General features: G+C 37.4%; 2 protein-coding genes and 3 long non-coding RNA genes across 6 annotated transcripts in view; 3 read left to right on the forward strand and 2 right to left on the reverse strand.

Moving 5' to 3' along the window:
* The first annotated feature begins 7,266 nt into the window (after positions 1-7,266).
* On the forward strand, positions 7,267-8,198 carry LOC126621202 (uncharacterized). Its single transcript, XR_007622834.1, has 2 exons — positions 7,267-7,606; positions 7,698-8,198. It is a non-coding gene; the product is annotated as an uncharacterized LOC126621202 (long non-coding RNA).
* Positions 8,199-8,249: 51 nt separating this feature from the next.
* LOC126621244 (uncharacterized) lies at positions 8,250-16,243 on the reverse strand. Its single transcript, XR_007622857.1, has 4 exons — positions 16,191-16,243; positions 16,012-16,138; positions 8,987-9,278; positions 8,250-8,338 (listed from the first exon to the last, which is right to left on the reverse strand). It is a non-coding gene; the product is annotated as an uncharacterized LOC126621244 (long non-coding RNA).
* Positions 9,363-23,575, forward strand: part of LOC126621098 (uncharacterized) — a 62,459-nt gene continuing 48,246 nt past the window's right edge. The window contains exon 1 of the mRNA XM_050289491.1: positions 9,363-9,592. Within this exon, the coding sequence (XP_050145448.1) occupies positions 9,548-9,592 (45 nt within the window). The 5' untranslated portion in view covers positions 9,363-9,547. The remainder of the gene's footprint in view (positions 9,593-23,575) is intronic.
* LOC126621110 (uncharacterized) lies at positions 11,587-13,194 on the forward strand. The gene has a single exon (XM_050289498.1). The coding sequence runs from the start codon at positions 11,781-11,783 to the stop codon at positions 13,014-13,016; it is 1,236 nt and encodes a 411-aa protein (XP_050145455.1). The 5' UTR covers positions 11,587-11,780; the 3' UTR covers positions 13,017-13,194.
* Positions 18,580-21,393, reverse strand: LOC126621187 (uncharacterized). Of its 2 annotated transcripts, none has more exons than XR_007622823.1 (6): positions 21,284-21,393; positions 21,072-21,122; positions 20,672-20,936; positions 19,698-20,122; positions 18,927-19,391; positions 18,580-18,835 (listed from the first exon to the last, which is right to left on the reverse strand). It is a non-coding gene; the product is annotated as an uncharacterized LOC126621187 (long non-coding RNA). The 2 variants fall into 2 exon arrangements; XR_007622824.1 differs by having other exon boundaries at positions 18,927-19,452.

The following is a 23,575-nucleotide window of genomic DNA, read 5'->3' on the forward strand; positions in this document are numbered from 1 at the left end:
GAAATGTTTAAGACATCTAATTGGGTTCAAGGAAATGAACGAATACTTTGTTATATAAGAAAATATCAAATTTGATCTTGATAATTAAATAGGCAAATGGTTTCGGATTGAATTGAATTTTTGCAATGATGATCTATGAATCGAGACTAACAAAATAGACGGTTCGGATCGTTGAAATTCGATGTGGAGTGAGCCCCACACCTAATCCCCATTTTTTGAAAAAAATGGGGATCCCTTCCCTTAAGCTCCCTGTACATATATATATATATATATATATATATGTATGTATATATATATGTATGTATGTATGGGCATGCATATACGAATTCAAAATTGTTTTTCACCCATTCTCTAAGGGTACACATCTGCTACACTGCATGAGTAACCAAAGTCGTATATCTATTTCCAGCCAAGGCATGGAAATGTATCATTTTCCCATTTGGATTTACAGTTAAAGATGGCTCGAGCCATTTAACACAGAAACTAACACAGAGTTACCTTAGGTCGACTAAATGATATACTCCATAACTGTATTTGGTCGACTCATTGTTATTTGATTTCGAAATATGACGGGGTTCACTGTTAAAGATGATGGCTCGAACCACTTTGGATAGAAACTTAGATTTAGGAAAGATTAGACACGCGGGGCTTGAATGTCATGGATTACATGGATTATTTTCCATTTTTTGGAAGCTATTATTAGATTAGTTTTATACTTTTTTGTTTTCTGCAGAATGAGTTTATTACTCAATGCAGAATCAGTTTATTACTCAATGCAGAATCAGTTTGTTACTTAATGCAGAATCATTTTGTTACTCAATGCAGAATCAGTTTGTTACTCAATGCAAAATCAGTTTGTTACTTCATGCAGAATCATTTTGTTACTCAATGCAGAATCAGTTACTACAAAAACTACATTACTCAATGCAGAATCAGTTTGTTACTCAATGCAGAATCATTTTGTTACTCCATGCAGAATCAGTTTGTTACTTCATGCAGAATCATTTTGTTACTCCATGCAGAATCAGTTCCTACAAAAACTACATAAAAAATAGATTTAATCAAATTCATGAATTAACATGGAGGCGTTGAAAAGGTAGGAAGTGGCTTCCTATTCCCAAATAATAATGGAGATGTTTTAATTGTGCTTATCTATTGATAGGCAATTATAATGGAGAAGATTCAATGAACCTAATTGTTCTACTTCCTTTTATTAACTGTTTGATTTTTAAGCATCCAAGTTTTGTTCTGTTTAGAGAGAATTTAATTTTATTTAGTTGAGGATTATGTTTGATTTTTAGAAATTAATAAAAAAAATCAGAGTGCTATTGACAGGCTGCTGTGGTGGTGTGGTGATCCATGGCCGCTGTGGTGGTGTTGTGATACGAGTTGACATACGAGTTGACTTGCTTGAGCCATTTAGCACAGAAACTTTAGGTCGACTGAATACTATTCCAAACAACTTTAGGTCGACTGACTACTATTGCTTGAGCCATTTAGCACAAAAACTTTAGATCGACTGAATACTATTCCAAACAACTTTAGGTCGACTGAATACTATTGCTTGAGCCATTTAGCACAGAAACTTTAGGTCGACTGAATAATATTCCAAACAACTTTAGGTCGACTGAATACTATTCCAACATAGTCATTACTGTCATTTGACTGATTGGCTTAAGGCGGATGAAGTAAACTTCTACAAAGAACCAACGGAAGATAAGCTTCAATTCTACAAGGAAATGGAAGAAGTGGAAACAAGTAAGACATGTTTTAATTTATTTAGTAAATTTGTTATTAAATATTCAACTTTAATTCTTATTCTACATCTTATTAATATATATATATATATATGTACTTTGTAATGTAGGCTTGACACAAGCTCAACCTCAATCTTCTACAAGTTCAATGCCTCCTCCAAATGCATCTGTATCTCAAAGCTTGAAGAATTGATCAATGCATTTTTACTTTTTAAAGTTTTAAGTTGATTTAGTTTGAAATGTTAACTTCTATTCGAATTTCCAATTTTCATTTGGTTTGTACACTTAACTTCTATTTGATTTGGCTTGTAACTTCTATGGATTGGGAACGCGTGTTATAGTTATATTGTGGAAACTTCTATGGCTTGTAACTTCTTGAATTAGGTTAGAAAAATATTAGATTTTGGGCAAACGAAGTGGCCTAAAACAAAGTGGTAATTACCATTGGTATACCATACCAACCAAACTATTTGGTATACCGATATTTGGTATACCGAAAGTTTGGTACGGTAACGGTAATAGATTTTGTTGTACCAAATATTTGGTATGGTAATCGGTACAGAGGTTTTGGTACGGTAATCGTACCAAAACCACCCCATGTAGGTGGTGGCCCTAATTTTTTTAATTTTGTTTTGGTTTTTTTTTTATGTTGCTGACCACCTGTGTAAAGATTTATCATTCTTTGTTTTAGTCTCTAAAAATTTGAGTATGATTGAATTGAAATGTATCCTCGTTCTTTGAAAATAAACATTGACATGTACCAACATAATTTATTCTCAAATTAAAATGTACATAATTTATTCTCAAACTAAAACGTACCTGTGCTAAATTAGATGTATTCATATCAAATTAACTATATGCTTACTAACTTGAAACATACACGTTCCGAATGAAAATGTACCCATATTAGCTTGAAACATACCGATAAGTTTTAGGGTTACACATAATTTGCCGTTAACTTTTTACATACCAAAATTATGATAATATAAATGTACCAGTAGCTTGGTACGTATCTAAACAAAAAATAAAGAACATATCAAAATACTAATTTGTACACAAATTTGGATTACATAGCATACCAATAATTTGATTTTTTAATATATATATATATATATATATATATATATATATATATATGGGCATGCATGCCATAGCAAGAAATTTTGTAACTCTTATTTCCTATATAAAAACCCACCTAATTATAAACATTCAAATAAAACCCAAATTTAAAAGTGATAGCCATGTATGAAAGTAATTGACCTATTAATACAAAATATTTACAACTTGTACCACAACATTCAAAATAAATCAATAAATATTATTACTCACCTTAATTACAATGAACAAATAATTTATTGCATATTATTACCCCTAACACACACACACACACACAGATATATATACGTTTAAATGTGTATGGTACTACCGCAAGGTCTATATATGTATATGTATGTATGTATGTACGTATGTATGCACAGTACTACATATACTAATTAATCTACCTATATGTAAATTTATGATGAGCAAATAACATATATTTTGTATGTATCATCATATATATTGGGCACTTTTTATTATTATATGTACAAAATAATAGGTAAAATAGTATTGAATAAAATAATAATATTTTTTATGTAGGTACATTATTTTGCATACATTGGGTTTGCCTTATTATGTAGGTAAATTATTTTGCATGTATTTTACATATAGGTGGGAAATTATTTTGCTTTTTTTAAGCAATCTAACATTTTAAAATTCGAATAGTAGGTGCACTGAATCAAATAACATTTTTTGTAGGTAAATTATTTTGCATGAATTTTTAGGTATACCAGGCTTTTTTTTTTGTTATATATATGTGTGTGAAATAATTTACCCACCTTTATATGTAAAATATAATTTGTTGACTTAACTAAGCATGTATTATTACATATATTAGGCATGTTTTGTTGTTATTATATATTAGGCAATAAATTTATTATTTATTATTTTCGTAAAATCATTAATTCTCCCTTACAATCTATATGGAACTAATTGTGTACATCAAACATTCAAATAGGGGTGTTTTGGGCATCGAAAATTTTTAAATGTGTAAAGTCAAATATAATTAATGAATTTGCTGATGTGGAATCTAGTTAATGGGTTTTATTTGAGTAAAAAACTTATGACGGGTTTTATGTGGAGAAAATTAAATTTCAGGGGCTAAAGTCATATTTTCAGTTATATTATAGATTTGAGAGTTTTTACGTGAGTGAGGAATATGCATTTGGTTGTTTCTTAGAAATGTACCTAATTCTTCTGCCCCAACTCCTTACACCTCAAATCCATTACCCAAAAGCTATAGGGTACGCCGTATCATAAATATTTTATTAAAACGGAACAAGGTTTGGAATTGGCTGCTTCACTGCTTTTATTTGATGTGATAGACAAATCTAGTTGTTGACTCTTTTTGCTATTTCAATTAATGTCGCAGTCTTGTCCCTGTGTTTTATTCTAGGGTATCACAGCACTTTGAAAATGACTTTACCGTCTGTGGCAGCCATAATATTCTCCTGGGCATCCCGCCTATCTTCTATGGACTTGTTTTGCAGCACTACCACAGACTCGCATAAAACATTCTGGGTTTCCATTACATTACCCAGGGTGTTACTGTTGAAGGCCACCCGTCCTTCAATTTCGTAAATTTTGTTTTGCATCATTAACATTTGATTTTGCAACCACAAACCGCTTTCGATTGCAGGGGAACAATGATCAAATGAATGGTAAAACGCATTATTGATGGGGTCTCAAAGGGATTCAACTGCCGGCAAAGTAGGGTTTACAGAAAATTGAAATGGTGGCCTAGCCATTTTGAAGATTTGGGAAGGGAGAGAAGTAGAAATTGAAGGGAGTAACTTTGTGAAGTAAATTGAAGGAAGTAACTTTGTGTAGAGACAGTACCTTGTATTTAAACTATGCGAAGTAAATAGCTCTGCAACATTGCAACTTCCTCCTGGGAAAATGATAATTGTAGCCATTCACACTGTTTGCCGATGGATTGAATTGATGGGAAATTGAAACGACTGAGTTTGCAGCTTTTAAGGGGGAAGCAATGATAAACGGGCCTTGGGAAGCAAATAGATGGTTAGGGACGGAGTAAAGAGATATAGATGCATGCAGAGAGATTTTTCACGTCACATCAAATGGTACATCACGTGTTTTTATAAAAATAATGACTTATGTGTGTTAAAAGGATAATAACTTAAAAATTAAATTTTTTCATCACTTACATAAAAACACGTGATGTGCCATCTGTGTTCCCTGTAAGATGTGTTAAAAGGTCGACTAAATGAGATACTCCATAACTGTATTTGGTCTACTCATTGTTATTTGAATTCGAAATATGACGGGGTTCACTGTTAAAGATGGCTCGAGCTATTTAGCACAGAAGCTAACACAGAGTTACCTTAGGTGGACTAAATGCTGTACTCCATAACTGTTTGATTTTTAAGCATCCAAGTTATGTTCTGTTTAGAGAGAATTTAATTTTTTTAGTTGAGGATTATGTTTGATTTTTAGAAATTAATAAAAAAAAAAATCAGAGTGCTATTGACGGGCCGCTGTGGTGGTGTGGTGATCCATGGCGGCTGTTCGGGAGGAAGTGCAGAGAGGAAAAAAGTTTGGAGAAGAGGAGAAGGCGATAGATGTAGGTGGTGGCCCTAATTTTTTTAATTTTGTTTTGGTTTTTTTTTATGTTGCTGACCACCTGTTTGATAGTAAAGATTTATCATTCTTTGCTTTAGTCTCTAAAAATTTGAGTATGACGGAATTAAAATGTATTATCGTTCTTTAAAAATAAACATTGACATGTACCAACACAATTTATTCTCAAATTAAAATGTACACAATTTATTCTCAAACTAAAATGTACCTGTGCTAAATTAGATGTATTCATATCAAATTAAACTATATGCTTACTAACTTGAAACATACATGTTCCGAATGAAAATGTACCCATATTAGCTTGAAACATACCGATAAGTTTTAGGGTTACACATAATTTGCCGTTAACTTTTTACATACCAAAATTATGATAATATAAATGTACCAGTAGCTTGGTACGTATCCAAACAAAAAATAAATAACATATCAAAATACTAATTTGTACACAAGTTTGGATTACATAACATACTGTTGAATTTTGGATGTGTATTTCATATCAAAACAATTACAAGATGAAACATTATATAGGAAAAGAAAGAGAACATAAGCCTAACTTGCCTAACTTGCCTAATTTCCTAACTTGCCTAACTTGCCTAATTTACACAAAGAAGGTTGACTAGCCTAACTTCACTAGTCATCCAACATGTTTATTTCATGGATGCATTTTAACAAAAGATATGACTTTCATGCATTCCAACACTCCCCCTCAAGCTGGATCGAGGGGATTCCTTGAGCCAAGCTTGGACAGAATGCGCATGAACTGAACCGTAGGAAGAGGTTTAGTAAAAATAACGCTTTGCTTCTTGCTGCTCCATGTTACCAAATTCCCACTTGAAATGGCTTCGTGCTGCAAACAAACAGTAATGGCTTCGTGCCGCAAACAAACAAACTTGAAATGGCTTCGTGCCACAAACAAAGAATAATGGCTTCGTGCCACAAACTTGAACAACGTTAGGTAGAGCTAAAGCATCCATCGAGCTCTCAGCTTCATAATGTTCTCCAGCCATCTTGGCTTAGAGTAAAAGAAACTTAGTGGAAACGATCAACAGAGCATCCATCGAGCACTCAGCTTCATAACGTTCTCCAGCCATCTTGGCTTAGAGTAAAAGAAACTTAGCGGAAACGATCAACAAAGCCAGGAATTTCGAGTTCCTGCTCTGATACCATGTAGAATTTTGGATGTGTATTTCATATCAAAACAATTACAAGATGAAACATTATATAGGAAAAGAAAGAGAACATAAGCCTAACTTGCCTAACTTGCCTAATTTCCTAACTTGCCTAACTTGCCTAATTTACACAAAGAAGGTTGACTAGCCTAAATTCACTAGTCATCCAACATGTTTATTTCATGGATGCATTTTAACAAAAGATATGACTTGCATGCATTCCAACACATACCAATAATATACCAAATTATTGGTATGCTATTTTTTAATATATATATATATATATATATATATATATGTATGTATGTATGTATGGGCATGCATATACGAATTCAAAATTGTTTTTCACCCATTCTCTAAGGGTACACATCTGCTACACTGCATGAGTCACCAAAGTCGTATATCTATTTCCAGCCAAGGCATGGAAATGTATCATTTTCCCATTTGGATTTACAGTTAAAGATGGCTCGAGCCATTTAACACAGAAACTAACACAGAGTTACCTTAGGTCGACTAAATGATATACTCCATAACTGTATTTGGTCGACTCATTGTTATTTGATTTCGAAATATGACGGGGTTCACTGTTAAAGATGATGGCTCATTGTTATTTGGTCGACTCATTCTTTGCTTTATGTCATTCTGCTTCGTAAATCAAATTGCTAATGCAGTGTGTTTGATTTGTTTCCTCTTGAGGTACTTCTGAGGCTGGCTGCCAGCCCAATGCCACTGTAGAGATTATCACTTCCCTCCCCAACTTTTTACTAATCTCCATCTATTTCGTCTAATTATTTAAATGCCTTAATCTCTCTTTTTTTGCTTTTTTGTTTAGCTGTTAAACCACGTGCCTTGCCTGTAGGTCATATATTTTGCCATCTTAACTTGAAGGGCGATATAAGTGTTAAATGCATGTTGCTTCTGTTTCTCAGGAAACAGAGCATTTTTTTGCAACTGTATCTTTTGTAATCAGCTCGGTTGAATGTATATAAAAGCCGAACTGCTCATCTTACCGACACCGTTCACTCATTTATCCTTTTTGTTCATTCATGATTATGTTGAATTCTTTTTTCAGGTTAACTGTCTTATTCATGTGGTTAAGGCTGGTGCATTCAAGTCCCGCAGCAACGCGCGGGCATTTTTGCTAGTTATGCCTATTGCCTATTGCTTGCGGTGTGTATGGCAGGTCCGGAATTCAAAGGACGGTAGTGAGGTTGATGATTGGGGGACAATGTACAATAAGGCGCCTGCTGAAATCACCCCGCAAGGAAATGAGATGATTTTCAAGAAGAAAAGGGTCAAGGAATCGCTGGATTCAACTGTAGTTGCACATCAATCTGTCAATGGAAGAAGAATAAGATGCATCAAGGAAAGCCTCACTGTTTAGGCCTCTGCTTATGAATTAGATCATTCGTCTAAATGATCTAACAATGCTGGTTCAAAGGACTGAAATGAGCTATTCACATACTTTTGTAATGATGCGAATTTAACTGGTAAATCCTCAAAACATGACACGCCTGGAATGTCTTCAATGATCAACTTCCAAGAAGTCAATTCATCCTCCAACTTCTTCATACTAAGCTGTAATTCTTGTCGTTTGGATAACTCTGCTTCTACCCTCTCTCTACGACTCTTTTCTTCCAACAATTTTTCCTTCAATAACTCAACATTTTCATGAGCTGACTTCAGCTTTCTTGCTTCCCTTACTTCAGCATCCTAGGAATTTAGAAAGAAAATGTTATTGAAATACACAAGAAATGCAGAGTAGTCAAAGGAGGGACATATCTAGTCAAGAGAAAGATATTAGTCTAGAAAAGATGAAATCAGTCATACACAACTCTCTTTCAAACGGGAGCTTGTCGAAATCTGTTCAAACTTGAAACCGAAGCTCCTAATAACACAAAAGAAAATATTCTCGCCCAAAGTATTTTAAATTTTTTTTTTTGTTCAGAATTCTACAATTTCTTTTATACCAAATGATAAACTTTTACCCTTCTTCATCTTCTATAATAATACAAAATCTATGCTGAAATATAAAAGGTTGATGAGGCAAAACTCAAACTACCACAACTACGCATAACAATATACTCTTTACCCCTAGGCCAAATGACCCAAATCACATTACCAAACTAACAATGCATGCACCATCGAACATATACAGACAGATTGGCTACTTAATCATTAATGTTCAGAATTTTATGAACCGCCAAACCAAAAATTAATCTTTCGAGGGCTGAAGATTTTTTTGTAAAAAAAAAGAACTAATTAAGAATGATCATCAATCAACTTCATAGAGAACCTGAAGATTCAATAGGAAGAAACAATTTTATTCATTAGAAAGAAAACATCGACAACAAAACTTACAAAGTTTCTAAGCTCGTCTTGCAGATGTTTAACTAAAATATTATTCTCCGTGGATTCAACTTCTTGAAATGTAAGACTTGATAATTTAATCGCATTCTAATTATTGTTAAGGAAATCCATTCGCATTCTAATACTTGTTTGTTGTTATTATTGTTAAGGAAATCCATTCGCATTCTAATTATTATCGTTAAGGAAATCTAATCACATTCTAATTGTTTGTTGTTATTATTATTATTAAGGAAATCTAATTGCATTCTAGTTGTTTGTTTGTTGTCATTATTATTAAGGAAACCTAATCACATTCTAGTTGTTTGTTTGTTCTTCTCTTATTTATAGATGACAATAGATTATTGCATTCTCACTGCTGATAGTGATACGGCCATTTAATAGTTTGGTTCTCCGGGATCTACGTCATTCAATTGTCGTGGTATTCCATCCTACTAACAAAGAAACACCCAACGCCCCGACCCTGCGAACAAAACCGGTTTCAAAAAAACAACAAAAACAAAGAAACACCCAACGCCCCGGCCCTGCGAACAAAACCGCAAAAACAAAGTAACCATGAAGATGATGATAACGAATCCTGCCAAAAAAATCCTCCCCTCGGTTGTGAAGGCAAGCAATTATACAACCGCTGCTGCTGATCTTCTTCTTCGTCCTCCCCCGCCTTCAGACGCAGATCTGCGCAAACAACCCCAATCCATGGGGGACCCTTGCCTTGATCTATATTTTGGCGTCCAAGTCCAACCAGATGGTAGGGAATTATAACGCACCACAAAGTAGCACACAATAATCCTATTAATTTTCCTTATTAACACTAAGATTTGTCAATTGTAGCATATGAAAATAAGGGTCTTTCCCGCAGATGATTGTTTTATCCAAATACTTAAAATATCACAAAAACGGGTGGCTGTCTCCACTGACCAGCCACCAAACAATAATTATTAGACTAACTTATACTTATCCAAATGCAATGAAATTTTATACACATAAACTAGACACACCAAGCTATGCTCACACAAATTTTCGGGATTTTTGGAATTGATTTGCTATTTAAATTAAATCGTACAAAAACAGTACAGAAACCAATTTTAAATAATACCAATAGATTTTAATTCACAAGTTAAGAAAATGAGTTAGGGGACATGCTTTCCACCACCAAATAATCATGCAAGTATGTTATGTTTCATTCAAATTCCTTTTATTTCCGGATGAAGATGCTCAAGTTGGCTCAATGTTAGAACACAACCTATTACTCTTTCTTACGTAGTATGTTAAGAGAATGGCGTTTTCAACTTAACTTAGTCCCTAGCATGCAATCTAGAATGGCGTGTTCATAGATTTAACAAGTAGAAATCATTAAGAATAAAAAGAGTTTGAGTCATCACAAGGCATCGTAAGTACTGGTGTTGTCTTACTTCTCCTAGAAATCGTTTCACATGTTAACCACAATTAACAAGTGCTACTCTAGAACATATGTAGGTCCTCATTCAACAAGGGCAAGCAGACATATATTCATAGCATTAAAATCCTAGATATGCTCACTATGTATGCATCCATAGAAACACATAAAGAATTTATCAATGAGATAAGTAGTGAAACAATTTTCATCCTTTCATAAAAGTCATTCAAACAAAATATCACAACAAATTTACGATCATATTCGGGGCTTCAAAACAGCCCCTAACTACTAAAAATTAGTTACACATTATTTTCAAATTAAACCAAAAGTAAAACATGGGTTTGAGAAGATAAAACCAAGAAACTAGATTGAAGCCTCTAATTTTTCTTGCTGCCTTGCTCTCTGTGCTTACTTCCGTGCCTTCCTTCCTGTGCTCACTCCTCGCGCCTTCTCTCCTCTTTTTCTCTGTATTTTTTCTTTCTGGCAGCGAGGCTGCCTTCCTCTGTCCTCACTCAGCTGCAAAGCAGCTATATCTTTCCTGACCTTAACTCTCTGTCCCGCTTCGTTTCTTCGCCAGCCTTTTTTTTTGCGTGTTATTCCTTTCTTCAGTCCTCCTATTATTTTTCTACTTTCTGTGTGCTGTTCAAAGCTGCCAAAGGCAGCTCTTTTATTTTTCTATTCCTTGCGCTACTCTGTCCGTCCCCCCCGTGTCTCCCCAATTTCTTTCTTGTTTCTCCTTTTTTTTCTTTCCAGCTGCAAAGGCAGCTTCCTTTTAATTTTTTTATTCCTCTTTCTGGCAGCCTTGCTGCCTTTCTCTCTTGGATCCGTCTTTCTCTCTCTCCAATTGTACAATATTCTTCTGCTCTATATACATCCTTGATCAGTCATGGCTTGAGCAATAGTCAGAAAAGCAGAAATGATGGCTCCGTGGACCAAAGACCTGTCAAGCATGTAAGAAAAATTGATTCTGGGAGTGTTTAACGTTAACAGTACGCAACTTTTACATAGCCAGCCCAAAAATCACAACAACAGAAGCTATCTACTTTCTATTTTTTATTTTTTTCTTTTTTGTTTATTATTTAAAATTCATTTGTGCTATTTTATTTTCTTAGCATAACAATTTCTATAAATACAAAAATAACGTAAATAACTCAAAATATAAACAACTAACTAAGAAAAGACGAGCGAATTCGAAATAAAAATATATATAAATATGATCCGATCACCAGACTCAGCCACCCGGACCCGGATGGCCTATAAATATCTCAACCAAGTGCTGCCGATGGCCTGGTCCCACAATCCCCTCACCACCCTCAAGCTCATTTGTAACCTACGGGACGATTCGAATGATCTCGGAAAATCTGATGAAAAAGCCTTCTACAGTGCCGCCTTATGGCTCCACCGCAACCACCCCAAGACTCTTGCCTGCAACGCCGCCTCGGGACTATGGATGACTTCGTCCAGATTCTCAACCGCCTTGCACGAGCCGGTGACAGGTACGAGCGTGACTCGGATTATCGCTTCTTACTCGACCGGGTTTCTGATCTCTTTGCAGACCACTTGCGCTCCGATATGCGAAACTTGAAGCAGCAGCAGCAGCAGCCTTACATGGACATAAGCTCAGCAGCGTTGTATTGCCCTCCCATCGGCTCCTCCCTGGACCGCTCCACTCTGCTCTGCGAAAGCATTGCCAGGATTCTTTTCCCCCGAGAAGAATCATGCCCGGAGGAGGAATACCAAGGCCTTGATTACGCCCAGAGAGTCCGAGCTCGCCTCCGGACGGAGGTGTTGGTGCCCTTGACAAACTTCTTGCTCTCTAACTCCTCGCTCACTCATCGAGGATTCTGCCCCGTTAAGAAGTATTTAGATGAGTTGAAAGGCGGCCTCGGCCAGCCCATTGAGCCCGGCGCTCTCCTCCCACATGACATCATAGGGTACGTGGATGATGAGGATGTCGGGCAAGCAGCTGAGCTTCAGTGGAGGAGAATGGTGGAGGACATCTACTTGAAGCAGGGCAATAAGTTGAGCAACTGCTTGGCCGTGTGTAACGTCTCGCCTACAGTGGCCCACATGAATGTGTCGGTGGCCTTGTCAGTCTTGGCGTCCCAACTGAGTGAAGAGCCGTGGAAAGGAAAGGTGATCAATTTCAGTCCGAACCCTCAGCTGCATAATTTGGCCACACCGCAGGGCGATGATGATCTTAAGTCCAAGTGCGCGTTTGTGAGGAGGATGCATTGCGCCCTGGAAATTGATCTTGGCAAAGTGTTTGATCTGATTCTTGAGGTGGCTGTGGATGGGAATTTGAGGCCGGATCAGATGATCAAGAAGGTCTTGGTGTTGACCGACTTCCAAACCATTGACCTGGCGGAGTCTGATTATGAGGCAATACAAAACAAGTTTAAGGTGAAAGGGTACGAAGATGCGGTGCCGCAGATTGTGTATTGGAAGCTCCAGTCATGGGGGACTCCCGTGGCGCCTTGTAGGCGACCAGGGGTGAGCACCCTGGATGGCTTCTCGGACAACTTGTTGAAGTTGTTCTTGGATAGCAATGGGGAAGTTGGCCCGTACCATGTCATGGAAGCAGCCATCTCTGGCAAAGAGTATGAGAACCTGGCTGTGTGCGACTGACTCGACTCAGTTAGTTTTTAGTCTGCTTCTTTCAATTATTTGCTCTCTCTCTCTCTCTCCCTCTTCTTTCCCTTATAGCCAGTGTGATTGTGCTGGCACTTTGTTCGTGTTTTTATTTTAGATGGTTGGTTTATAACTTTATACTCCTTGCTTGACAATATACTACTTGTGTCTTCAATGTTGGTTCTCCCATTCAAATTGCACCAAAACAACTCGGAGGTTAAATTGCCAATTTCTAGTACATAAAGTGATGGCAATCAAACTCTTGCACCTAGCGATAAGAGTAGGGTATCAAACTATGCATTAATGTGGATACAAATCTTATTGAGGGCATGCCTTAGTTAGATTTTTGGGAGTAATTATTTTATTAATGCTTTTACTAAAATTGTTTTACCATAAACGTATTTAAGTTTTGTAGAGAAGTTATAAATTCATTGTAGTGAATGAGCAGGAGTATGTCAAGTTTTCTGACAGAAGGCTAAGTGCTGGATGACTTAATTAAACTGGAATGTTTGAGTTTTTATAGACCCTAAGAATTGGCTCACTTATAAAACTTCATTTTGCATTTATAGAAAAATTCTGATCCTTTTAGTTTAAGGATTACCACAGGTCATGGCTATGTAAGGGAATTGTTCCTCGTGTGATTTGATAGCCATATCTTATGCTACCTACATCCAGTGGATAGTGATCTACCTAACATGATACATCCAAGTTTTTATGTAGTTTAAAGTTAGGATGATAAGCCGACAACAAAACAATGTATCATCTAATAAGCCAAGGAGTGAAAAGAATCCAAGTAAAACATTTATAGGATGCTTGCGCTGGTCCCCTCGTCACCCTTCCACATGAAGGGGAGCGGGTTTATTACTTTCCACATGGTCTTATGGAACAGGTACGTCCGAGCTTTAAGTTTATCTACAGGTAACCATGCTGTTTTTCGTTAGTCCTTGGATTTATTGGCTCAGTGGGTTGAATTGTGTAACTGCATCCTTTGAAATGATGTTTTTGCTTCAAAATGTCAAAAACCATAAGGAATTACTGTTTAATACAAATAGCTGTAGTCAATGGACAACCTGTACAATGAAGAGATATATAGTGACCTGTAAAGGATGATATCCCACCTCTCTTTTTGACTTCCCTCTAAATTTGGAGCTGCAGTATAACATATGCTATGTGGACTCAATATGGTGTTGGATGTGCTTTGTGTATCGTAGTGATGGTACTTACTAAAGTGTTTCATGAACTTGGAGTCCCTATAGCCATGTAATGTGCTGTTGATGTTGCAGATTCGTGTGATTGTAAGGTCCAGGTAACCTAAAAATATGATTGCCTTTGGTTGGATGCTTTAGATTGTCTTTACATGGGATGTGGGTTGTTATTTGGTTAGATATGTGCATTTTAGGTGAGGTTTTGGTTGGTGGGCCTTGGGTCTTTTAGTTTTTGGACTGTACCTATTGCCTAAAAAACAGTAGTAGTTAGGGAGAAAATAGTATGCCTATTGCCTAAAAACTATAGTTCTTCACCATTGCTTGCGGTGTGTATGGCAGGTCCAAAATTCAAGGGAAGGTAGCGAGGATGATGATTGGGGGACAATGTACAATAAGGGCCTGCTGAAATCACCGTGCAAGGAAATGAGATGATTTTCAAGAAGAAAAGGGTCAAGGAATCGCTGAATTCAGCTGTTGTTGCACTTCAATCTGTCAATGGTCGCTACTTTGCTGGAAAATAGGTATTGCGCTTCCTCTGTATAATGTTGAATAAGTGCTTATGGGAGGGAGGGGGCAATGAGACCAAATTTCGTATTTTGCTACTCTATTATTTGTTGAGTGTATGTGGTTTCATGCAAAAGCACCCCTGCAGTCATATCTCTACCTACCTTGAAGTTTAATTTAAGAGACATTTGCACAATTTACCACCTAGAGTTTGATGTTGGTGCTAATGTGCCTCTTTGGTTAAATTCAAGGATATGTTTGTCTAGATGGAACTGGCACATTAGCACCACCATCAAACTCTATGTGGTAATTTACCAAAAAAGAAAATTCTTTGGTTGGCAAATCCACAGCCCCTTAAAAGACCAGGTGGTTTTTTGTGTGCAAAATCCCTCTTAATTTGATTGATATTTTTGTATGAGTTGCATAATTGCTTCCAACTGTAGCTGGCTATCAGTTTAACTAACTTACTTCCCTGCTTTCCATTTGGCTAAACGTTTTGGAGATATCCCTTTCTTTCTCCATAGCATGTTAATAACCCTGCATTGTTGACGTTCTGCAGAACCTCCATCTTTAGGGGTGGTTTTGTCGACCTAGTTGTCGTTATTGGCAGATGAGTTGTGGATTTATCGATGCGACCACATGGGAGGTTGCCATATGCAGGAAATTTTCACTTCCATAGCATGTTAGTTGCCCTTCACATCCCGTTTTCTATGTGAGTCCTACTCTTTCTTGGTGTTAAATTCTGGTTGTATTTTTCAGATTGAACAAGATTTGGTTGCTTTTGTTTGGTTATTCTGAGATGGGAAAACCAATGGTGGAAGAAAATTTTGAACAGGCGAGAAACTCTAGCAAGATGTCAATGGCAGATTCTGAGAGGGTATGCTTCACTTTTAGCAGCAGGTGTCTAATGTTCTGGATGTTGTTTTACTTTCCTAAAACAATGAAAGATGGATCAGTGGTGGAAAGGGCGTTCCTCTTGTGTGTGGGTTCAGGGGTCATTTAATTGGTGCATCCGATCCCATCCGATGCGATGCGATGCTCGGCAGCACCTTAGAAATTCGGTAAAGAAAAGATGGTCGGTCTTAAGGAAGGAAATCTAATCAGATATTATACCTGTTTGTTGTTATTATTGTTAAGGAAATCCATTCACATTCTAATTATTATTGTTAAGGAAATCTAATCACATTCTAATTGTATGTTGTTATTATTATTATTAAGGAAATCTAATCACTTGTCTAATAGCATTCTAGTTGTTTGTTTGTTGTCATTATTATTAAGGAAACCTAATCACATTCTAATTGTTATTAGAGATTAACGAAGATTTTCGTGGGCTCAGCTGTGAGAATGCAATAATCTATCACCATCTATCTATTTATTTATTTAAAGAAGGGAAGAACAAGAAGGGCCTAACTTACTTTCATACTGATACGGGCATTTAATAGTTTGGATTCACGGAATCTACGTCATTCAATGCTTGTGGTATTCCATACTACCTAGTACCAAACAAACACCCAATGCTTGTGGTATTCTATTTCTTTCCCTGGTAGGTGATAGGTCTTAGGTTCGATTCTCGTCAAATGCGAATTTAAACCACATTATTGCTAGCTCATTGTGAGGCTTAGCCCGTTTTCCTACCCCTTTAGTGTAGATAATATCGTTTGTCCAAAACAAAAAAAAAAGGGTCATATTTCTTATTTCTCACTTATTAGTTACTTTTCATGTTTACTGAAATAGTTATTTATGCAAAATGGAACGCCCCTGAAAAATTTCAACTTCTTAGAGCAAGTCCACCCATTTGAAGAGGGTAAGGGCAAGGGCAATGAAATTCGCTCTAAACCGTATTTGTCTTTGTGCTAGTCCGCCTGTTTGGGAAGAGGGAAGAGGGAGCGCGAGGGTGAGGGCAAAGACTAAGGCGATTGCTATTCACATATTTTTTTTTCTTTTTCTTTATGCATTATTTCACAAATAAAGTTTAATTACAATAAATTATTTCAAATACAAGGAAAAAGTATAGTGTTACAACAACCATATTTAATTTTAACCTAGGGGATAAAACCAGTGCGGCTCGCCCTGTCTTGCCTTGGAGTGTATGGAAACTTGCTCATGTTCCTCATCTTATATGTAGCCTAGCCTACACATGAGATGCATGTATACTTAAGCATTGGAGATGAGAGGAAACAAAACCGCAGAAGTTTTGTTTTTTTTTGTCTCTCGTCAACGGAACCCAATAATCGAACACTTAGGCCTAATTGATAAACAGTGGTAGAAATTGGAAGCGCAGATAATAATTCTCCACTAGGCCTAATTAATATTTTCTTTTTCCCTATTATTAATTACCAAGTAATTCCAACCAAGAAAAAAATCATCAAGTTAAACAAACTAATTCATATTTTCTTTTTCCCTATAGCCATGTAATGTTCTGTAGATGTTGCAGATTAGTGTGGTTGTAAGGTCCAGGTAACGTAAAAATATGATTGCTTTAGGTTGGATGGGATGTGGGTTGGAGTAAGGAGCCGTGTTCTGTTATTTCTAGTCACAGCATGCATCTTGGAGTTCTGGCTACTGCATCTCATGCCATTGCAACTGGGACACTATTTTCTGTATTCTACAAGCCAAGGTCTCGTCTATTTTGCTTTATATGGAGTCAAATGAGTTCGTATCGTATCTTATTTGTTACCAATGTCCTTGTAGTCTTATTATGTGTAATTTCTCAGACTATTTCTTGTATATTGCACTCTGATTTTGTACGTGTGCATGATGGTGTTTAGACGAAAACTATTTGATAACAATTTTGTTTTTAGTTTTCACTTTTGTGCTTGAGATATGGGGAAGGGATCGATAAGAAGGTGGTGGGAGGGAGGGGAAGCAAAAAGACGAATGAATGAAAACAAAATCTTGAAAGTAAAAACAAATTAAAAAACAGTTTTAGATTTTTTTTAGTTTTCATTTTGTGTAACCGTCCGTCTACATTTCTTCTACATCTCTGCCCCCTTCCATTCTTTCTCCACTCTTCTATATCTCTCATCCTCTCTTGTTTTTGTCCTCTATCTCTAACACAAAAATGAAAATTAAAAACTAAAAAACGAAATAATTATCGAACTGTCCCTAAATATGTTAAAAGAGTTTTGTTATTGGTGCTGACATTATCTTCTGTTAGAGTATATTTTAAAATGGTTGGCAGCCTAGTTGGTTGGGTTATTTCTTGTCTTGATGTTACTCTGGTAGAATATACTTACCTTGTTGGAGGAATAAGACATCTCTTAATAAGTTAATGGGTCTATAATGCACATGCAATCCGAAGAATTGTTGATTGCAGCAGAGTTTGGGTGTTATGGTTATTGTTTGTTCTTTTGTCGCGAGGAGCTCGTAGTGCTTGCTTGTTTGGACCCAACTTGCCTACCAAAGTTTTCCACTGTGTACGGCAAGGTACATGTTGTTCATCTTCTTTGTTTTTTTTTTTTTTTTGAAAGTTATTTTCTACCTTTTGTACTTGTTGAGACATGTTGAATCGAGCTTTTGTACATAAATGTGTAGAGCCTTGTATCTCTTGCTTGCAAGCGAATTGCGCCGAGTTTTTCTAAGGAAGAAGCTTTTCGGTGTTTACAACCTTTTTGTCTCTCCTTGAAAGATATGTGGCAATAGAAGGTGCTTTATACCAGAGTTTATGATGTTTGTTGCATGGATGATTGATTGTACATGTAATCATGTATGCGGTTAGACTATTGTTTGTTATTTACAAATACGGGTTTAGTCATTTAGGGTTCAAAATATTAAGGGTTTATATCACAAATGGTCTCTTTATCTTTCACCTACTCATCAGTTTAGTCTTTTATGTTTCAAACTCATCAATCTCTTGTTATCACGATGCTGAATTTAGCTATTAGACAACAAAATTAGAGTGCCATGAATGATGACTTTGGTGTGAGTGGAAGGACAACGGTAACAAATAACAAGATTTGAACATTCAAAAGCGGCAAACCAAAAGCGAATCCAACGACCCAAATTGAAAATGCCATTACCAAATTATCAAACCTCTTGACAAACTTATCAATTCCTCCTGCTCAGGCTACTGCTCTCACCGAAATTCCGACTACCACCGGCCTTCAACTGCTTGCAGTCAAAAGAGAAGAAATGATTACAACTGTGAAGAAGCTCAGGTTTTGGTCAAAAAAAAAAAACGAGAAAAAGGAAGACTCACCACCAACCCTATTATCCTCCCCCACCACCTCAACGACCACCACCGCCACCACCTGGCCACTATTGCTGCTCATACTCCTCAACTCAACCCTCGGTTCCACCCTTACCACCATGGTTGGATGCTGACTACATCTACGAGACTCCCTTGGCACCTCCAGTCCAGCCTGCTCCAGAGTTTGCCTATCACCATCATGATCCAGTTCCAAGCCAACAAGAAACTGCTTTCAACACCAAGGCCAGCAGCACACAGTATCTCCATCCAATTCCGACCGCATCTTATCAGCAATAAACGGATCCAAATCCTGTGTATGGCGTACCGGTTACACAAACACAAACGCCCAAAGCAACAACAAAGGAGAGATGTTACGCTGCTGCCTCCGCCACTCAGGTCCTGAATTGTGTTGTCGGCTTCGGCATCCATTTACTTCACTGCTTCTGTCCGTGTTTTTGCATTCATGTAGGAATCCTGCGGTAGTGAAATATCTCAGTTGAATTGTTGTACAAGGCAGACTGGCAGAGTAGCATTTCTGAAATGGTATGGTATATTGGTATGTCAATTTAATAATACTTGTACGTGCACTTAGAAGTATACATGCCATAGAAATTAGAAAGCTCGTGCAAAAATTTGTATCGTATAATGTTTCGGTCTTGGGTAAATTACAGGGAACCGCTCATCGTAGAATAACATAAACCAAAAAAAAAAAAAAAATGACAGGATCAACTCAAAAATGACAAATAAAAAACGACGGTCTACATTGGAAACAATACGTACATGTTGAGGACAAAATTTTATAGGATGCTCGTTCCAGGAGTCAATCGACAACCACCATCTCTCTCTCGCTCGGAGAATGAAATGCATCCACTTGCAGTCTTCCTGCATGAATCTTTCGAACCCCCTCCTCCCACTTCTAAACTCCCTTTACAAGTATAGGGAAGACGCAAAGACAATGTCCCTCTTGATCTTCGAAACAGCCTCCTCGAATTTTGATTCAAACTCAGTTTCCCCAACAGACTTAGCTGCTTGTACAAGTTACTGAAGGACCTCGTCTAATCTCCTAATTGCCCTGATCAAGCTGCCTTCAAAAAGGGTGTAGCTGACATGATCTCGTAGAATTTGGACCCTTCCGCCCATGCATACACAGCTTCCATAATATCAGGCCGAAATGAACCCACAAAGCTGTCAACATCAATTTCGACCTGTAGTGTATATAATACAAAACATTTTAATGGACACTTAAAATCACCTATACAGTGATAGTGTAAAGAAATTCAAGCGCATATTCTACACAGAGTTGAGCCAATTTAGACCAATATACCCAGCAGGACCGATCAATATATGTACACTGAGAAATGACCATAGAAATTTGTACAAAAATGCAACTCTTACCACATATTTGTACCCTCTCTCTAATAGAGATAGGACCCACATGTGTTGGCAGGCCCTACCTCAATTAGAGAGATGGTACAAATGATGCAACTCTTGCCCTACCATTTCATTAAGTCTATGCGTCGGAATCTCTTGGTGGTAATGATACTTTACAATGAATCGAATCTCAGCTTCTAACTAAATTTTACTGCAGAATATGCATGCATACCATATTGTTTGAATGTCTTTAGAAAATTTGAACTCATTCTACTTTTAAGGTGTTAAAGACGAATCTCTGGTAGAATGATGATATACAAGCTGATCACAGAAGCTGGTAGAATAAATATTCAACTGTACCAGAAAGGAAGCCAGTCTTTTACCTTGCACTCAAGCTGAACATCAGTGACCCTCTGAGCTGTATCTTGTAATTGTGAAAATAGCAGGTCAGGCTCTTCCCTTGGTTTTATAGCTTCCTTAAGCTTCTCCTGCCACACAAAACATGAGAGAAGAGACACCATCTCTTCCACTTTTATGTCCTTGAAAGCCCCATTGAACATGAGCTCAGTCAGGGTCAACTCCTCTGCACTACTGATTTCACAAGCAACTTTACCCTTCAATTCCACAACATCATCCTTCGTAACATATCTGCATTTCAATCCACTCAAATTATTTTAGTATTATATCTAAGGCATCAAAGTGATGGAATTCCTCGTTTAAAAGCAAAAAAATAAAAAAGAACTTTATGGTTACAATAGAAAATGAGGGACGAGAATTCATTACCAGAAAAAAAATAGACCAATCTGGAGGTTGGCTAAAAGTGGTCATAGTAGTCTAGCCATAACAAGATCAAGACATTAGTATGAAAGAAAAAGGCCAACTGGCTGGTCAAGATTTGAACATACCGATTGGGATCACATATATGAAACAGTAACCAATCAAATTTAAAGATTAAGCATACAATAAAAATAGATGAAATAGAATTTAGACCCAACCTTGAGTAGACCTTCCTGAAATAATATCTCAATCACTTCCTTTAGAATTGGAAGCAAGCCAGAATGATGCACACCAATTCCACGCTTCAAAAGGGGTAGCATATGTGAGACCTGTTTAAGCAGTATACCATGGAATGAATATTACTATGAAAGAAAGCATAATTCTTAGAAGTATTGGGCAGATATATAAAAAAATATATATAATAGAAGACATTAAAGGTCGTACCCAGTGCACAAGGCTCCCGCTTTACGCAGGGTCTGGGAGAGGTGAATGTCGGCTAGCCTTACCCCCATTTATGGAGAGACTGCTCCCAAGTCTCGAACCCGAGACCTATCGCTCATGGGCGAAGGCACTTGCCATCGCACCAAGTGCGACCTCTAATAAAATTAAACACCAATTTCAAATAAAATTAAACACCAATTTATCTGAATATCTATTCAGCAACATTAAGTAACTTTACTGCAACTTTTTGCTATCCTATTAGACGTTAATTTTAAGAACCCAACCATTAAATGTGTACTAGTTCCAATATGCTTTAACTAAACCATCAAACCTCCACCTTGCTTGCTCAACTGCAAAGTCATGAGATAACACAAATACATGGAGGAAGTGAAAGACACACACACACACAAAGTTTAACTCGAGACCGAATACAACAACAACAACAAAGCCTTTTCCCACTAAGTGGGGTCGGCTATATGAATCCTAGAACGCCATTGCGCTCGGTTTTGTGTCATGTCCTCCGTTAGATCCAAGTAATCAAGTCTTTTCTTAGGGTCTCTTCCAAAGTTTTCCTAGGTCTTCCTCTACCCCTTCGGCCCTGAACTTCTGTCTCGTAGTCACATTTTCGGACCGGAGCGTCAGTAGGCCTTCTTTGCACATGTCCAAATCACCGGAACCGATTTTCTCTCATATTTCCTTCAATTTTGGCTACTCCTACTTTACCTTGGATATCCTCATTCCCAATCTTATCCTTTCTCGTGTGCCCATACATCCCACGAAGCATCCTCATCTCCGCTACACCCATTTTGTGTACGTGTTGATGCTTCACCGCCCAACATTCTGTGCCATACAACATCGTTGGCCTTATTGCCGTCCTATAAAATTTTCCCTTGAGCTTCTGTGGCCTACGACGATCACACAACACGCCGGATACACTCTTACACTTCATCCATCCAGCTTGTATTCTATGGTTGAGATCTCCATCTAATTCTCCGTTCTCTTGCAAGATAGATCATAGGTAGCGAAAACGGTCACTTTTTGTGATCTTCGCTAGATTGCTCCGGTCATTAGTATGGATAAGTATATAAATGGATAGAGATAGGAAAACAAACACAAGATGTACGTGGTTCACCCAGATTGGCTACGTCCACGGAATAGAGGAGTTCTCATTAATTGTGAAGGGTTTACACAAGTACATAGGTTCAAGCTCTCCTTTAGGGAGTACAAGTGAATGATTTAGTATAAATGACATTAGGAAATATTGTGGGAGAATGATCTCGTAACCACGAAACTTCTAAGTACCGGAGTGTGGTATCGTCTTGACTTTCCTTATCTGTCTCATAGGTAGATGTGGAATCTTCTCTGGAAGTACTCTTCCTCCATCCAGGGGTGGTATCTGTAACTGGTGGAGATGCACAAGGTAATGTATCAATGTCACTTGAAGCTTACTTGTAGTTTCAGGCTTGGTCAAGCGCGATACAAACCATGTAGTAGGAGTCCCCCAAGTCGCCGAGCTAGGGGATCTGCTGAAAGAGGTAACAGACAAGGTAAGCAATCAGAGCTCCGGCTGATTGTTCACATTCTCCCTATCTTGCAGGCAGCATGAAGGATAAAGAGAAGAAAAATGAGAAGAGATGATATGGGATACTTTTGCTTTTGAAGAAGTAACTTTCCACAGACTTATTCTTGAACTGGGCTGGAGGGTTTTCTGGTTTCCTCCAAAGTATAAGGCCGACTGAAGAATTTGAGGGTCAAAACAAGTCCATCAAATCTAGAGTACGTTCGACCCTGCTGATATGGGATACTTTTGCTTTTGACAGAGTAGTGGATGTATCGGCACGTGTGCTGTTACGCTTGTCTCCACATGCTTCCTTGTATCCTTCTTACTTGCCCTATCTGTTCCTCAGGCAGATGCGGTATCTTCCCTGGAAACATAAGATGTTGAAGATGAGTACTCGAGAGCAATGCCAGGGTAAGGGGTTCCAGGCAGTCAGTTCCTGGCTGGGAGCTTGATTCCAAGTGCTGACTGATTGCTCTCTTTCTCCTTGTCTTGCAGGTAAGAACAAGGC

Source organism: Malus sylvestris, chromosome 1 (assembly GCF_916048215.2).
Source record: "Malus sylvestris chromosome 1, drMalSylv7.2, whole genome shotgun sequence".
Lineage (NCBI taxonomy): Eukaryota > Viridiplantae > Streptophyta > Magnoliopsida > Rosales > Rosaceae > Malus > Malus sylvestris.

What these genes read in the sequence shown, in the direction of transcription:
- LOC126621110 (XM_050289498.1), top strand. Translation starts at nt 11,781, where the DNA reads ATGGCTCCACCGCAACCACCCCAAGACTCTTGCCTGCAACGCCGCCTC.